Below are 2,480 nucleotides of genomic sequence, written 5' to 3'. Positions count from 1 at the left end.
CACACACACACACACATATATATATACAGAGAGAGAGAGAGAGAGAGAGAGAGAGAGAGAGAGTGACAACACATTCATATAGACAGAGAGAGAGAGAGAGACAGTGACAACACATTCATATAGATACAGAGAGAGAGAGAGAGAGAGAGAGAGAGAGAGAGAGAGAGAGAGAGGACTTACAGAGCTGAGCACACTTTAAAAATCATTTTCAAATGATCAATTAACCTTCTGATTATTTGATCTATGAAATCTCACTAAATGTCCCACAAATGGGTCAAATGATTAATTGATTATGAAATATTTGCAGATAATTTTTCTGCCAATCAACTAATCGATTGGTGGTGACAGCTTGTTTCATTTCAGCCCCAAACCTCCGAAAACAACCTCAGTCACAAAATCACAAGCTTAATTTATTTTAACACTAGAGAGACTATTTCTGAAGTTTAGTTCTCCAAACTAAGGGTTAGGGTTCTGTCTGTTTATTGATCTCCTTCGCTCTGGTTCAGCACTATGGACAGCGCCCCCCCCACACACACACACACACACACACACACACACACACACACACTTCACCATTTGACAGCACAAATGCCAACTTGCTTGCGGGGGGGGCCGTGAATTAAAGCGAGGCTCCTGGGCAATAAGAAAATGTCTTACACAGGATTAACACTATGCATGGCTCCCTCTAACACAGCAACTAATGATTGTTTCATTATCAATTAATCAATCAATCAATCAATCAATCAATCCTTCTATTCATAAATTGACAGTAAATAGTTAAAAATGCCCGTTTGACATCTTGAAATGTCACGTTTTGTCAACAGTCCAAAAATCCAAATATATTCAGTTTACAATTATATGTGAAAAACAAAAGGATCAAATTTTCACATTTGAGAAGCTACAAACAGCAAATATTTAACATTTAAAAACCCATTATCCACTTGTGAAAATAGTTGCTCATTAACTTTCTTTTGATAGACTAATCAATTAAGTCACAGATTGTTCACTCCTGGGTATATTACATATTTTGTTGATTTTCAAAGTGAAAACAAACACATTAAAATGAGCTTTCCATCAAATATTCATGTACTGTTACTTTTTATTTCATTGACTTGAGAAATATGCAAAACAACTACTAATAACTAGGTTTTATTTACTTATTTTCACTTCAGAAATCAACACAAAATGTAATTTTTTCCTCTCTTTCGTATACAGCTGTACAACACATGTACCTATTTATTGTTGAGTCTATGGAATATCAGGCCAAACAAAAGTTTAGGTTTAGATTTTATTTTAGTGATTACTGCTGGTGTATTAAAAGTCTGCTGAATTAAAGGGTGCGTCCTGTGCATTAATAAAATGCCTTTAATGAGATGTGGGTAGTTCTGTAAACAAGGGAAATATATATGAATGTTTTTTTAATGGGATTCGCTGCTGCACATGTGGGTGTAATACCACTGACCTGACACTGGTGATCATGGGGGCGCTGTTCGACCTGCGGAGAGCCCCGCCTCCTGTCCCGCCAGCTGCGCCTGCGCACTGGTCCACCTCCATCCGTTCCATACCTTGGTTCGCAGGCCCGAAGGCGGCAGCGTCAGCAGCCGGCCTCCGACCCTCTGACGGCGGCGTAGGGCTCTACTCAAGCCCGGTGGAAGCCCGACCCGCAGGCCTCACGACCAGCAAACCCAGAGTCGCCTAGTCAGCGGGCTGAACACCGAAGCTGTCCGCTCTCTACCGCATTTCCCTCCGAAAAAAGACCTTATCCGACTGTGACTGAGAGTCTGACCGACATTTAAGATCCGCAGCTGCGCGACACTCGCTGCTGTCTCTCCCCAAATTTAATGGCTGCGTGAAAGCGAGTTAAAATACGAAACCCGCGAAAAAACACTCGACACAAAGTTTTGTAACTGCACACAGTTAAAACTCACCCGGCTGTCCCGGCTCTACGGCGAAACTTTTAATTGGAGTCCGCACAGGTGACGTGACTTTTAGGATTAGCTGTTGAGCTAACTTGGTTTGCAGTAAAACCTCCAGTCAAGAGATCGGAAAACCGCTGAACAGCTGTCCGACACGGTCACACCCGGGCCGGCCACCGTCCTCAAGGAGGGTCGGTCCCACGGTCCCGAAACTCACCGAGCAGGCCTCCAGGGGAAGCTCGGAGTCACTGAAAATTAACAGTTTAAAAGATTTTTACAACATAGTCCTTCACCAAATAGAGGTAGTTCACCAACTGTGAAAACAGCGCCAACGTCTGGTCGCAGAGAGAACTACACATAAAGACTGAGCAGTGAGAAAGTGAAGCAGCAACTTTTTTTTATTTTACAGAGAATTTAGTTTCATTTATTTCATTCCACTGCAGGGAATCAATTTACCTCTGTGGTTTTATTATGATTATAAGATATAACTTTGTTATATTTGTATTATACAATATATATATTATTTTCTTTAATTGTTTTTCAGTTGGGTTTATTGGGTTAAAT

At 41.2% G+C, this 2,480-nt stretch overlaps 1 protein-coding gene across 1 annotated transcript in view; it reads right to left on the bottom strand.

The window, feature by feature from the left end:
• Positions 1 to 2,274, bottom strand: part of LOC111649582 (P2R1A-PPP2R2A-interacting phosphatase regulator 1) — a 6,393-nt gene extending 4,119 nt beyond the window's left edge. Inside the window, exon 1 of the mRNA XM_023399334.2 lies at positions 1,463 to 2,274. Within this exon, the coding sequence (XP_023255102.1) occupies positions 1,463 to 1,563 (101 nt within the window). The 5' untranslated portion in view covers positions 1,564 to 2,274. The remainder of the gene's footprint in view (positions 1 to 1,462) is intronic.
• Between the last annotated feature and the right edge of the window lie 206 nt (positions 2,275 to 2,480).

Source organism: Seriola lalandi, unplaced genomic scaffold (genome assembly GCF_002814215.2).
Source record: "Seriola lalandi dorsalis isolate HSWRI2012SDOR001 ecotype SW California unplaced genomic scaffold, Sedor1 jcf7180002051242, whole genome shotgun sequence".
Lineage (NCBI taxonomy): Eukaryota > Metazoa > Chordata > Actinopteri > Carangiformes > Carangidae > Seriola > Seriola lalandi.
Note: the sequence above shows the minus strand (reverse complement) of the source record. Positions and strands in the feature narration are given on the sequence as shown.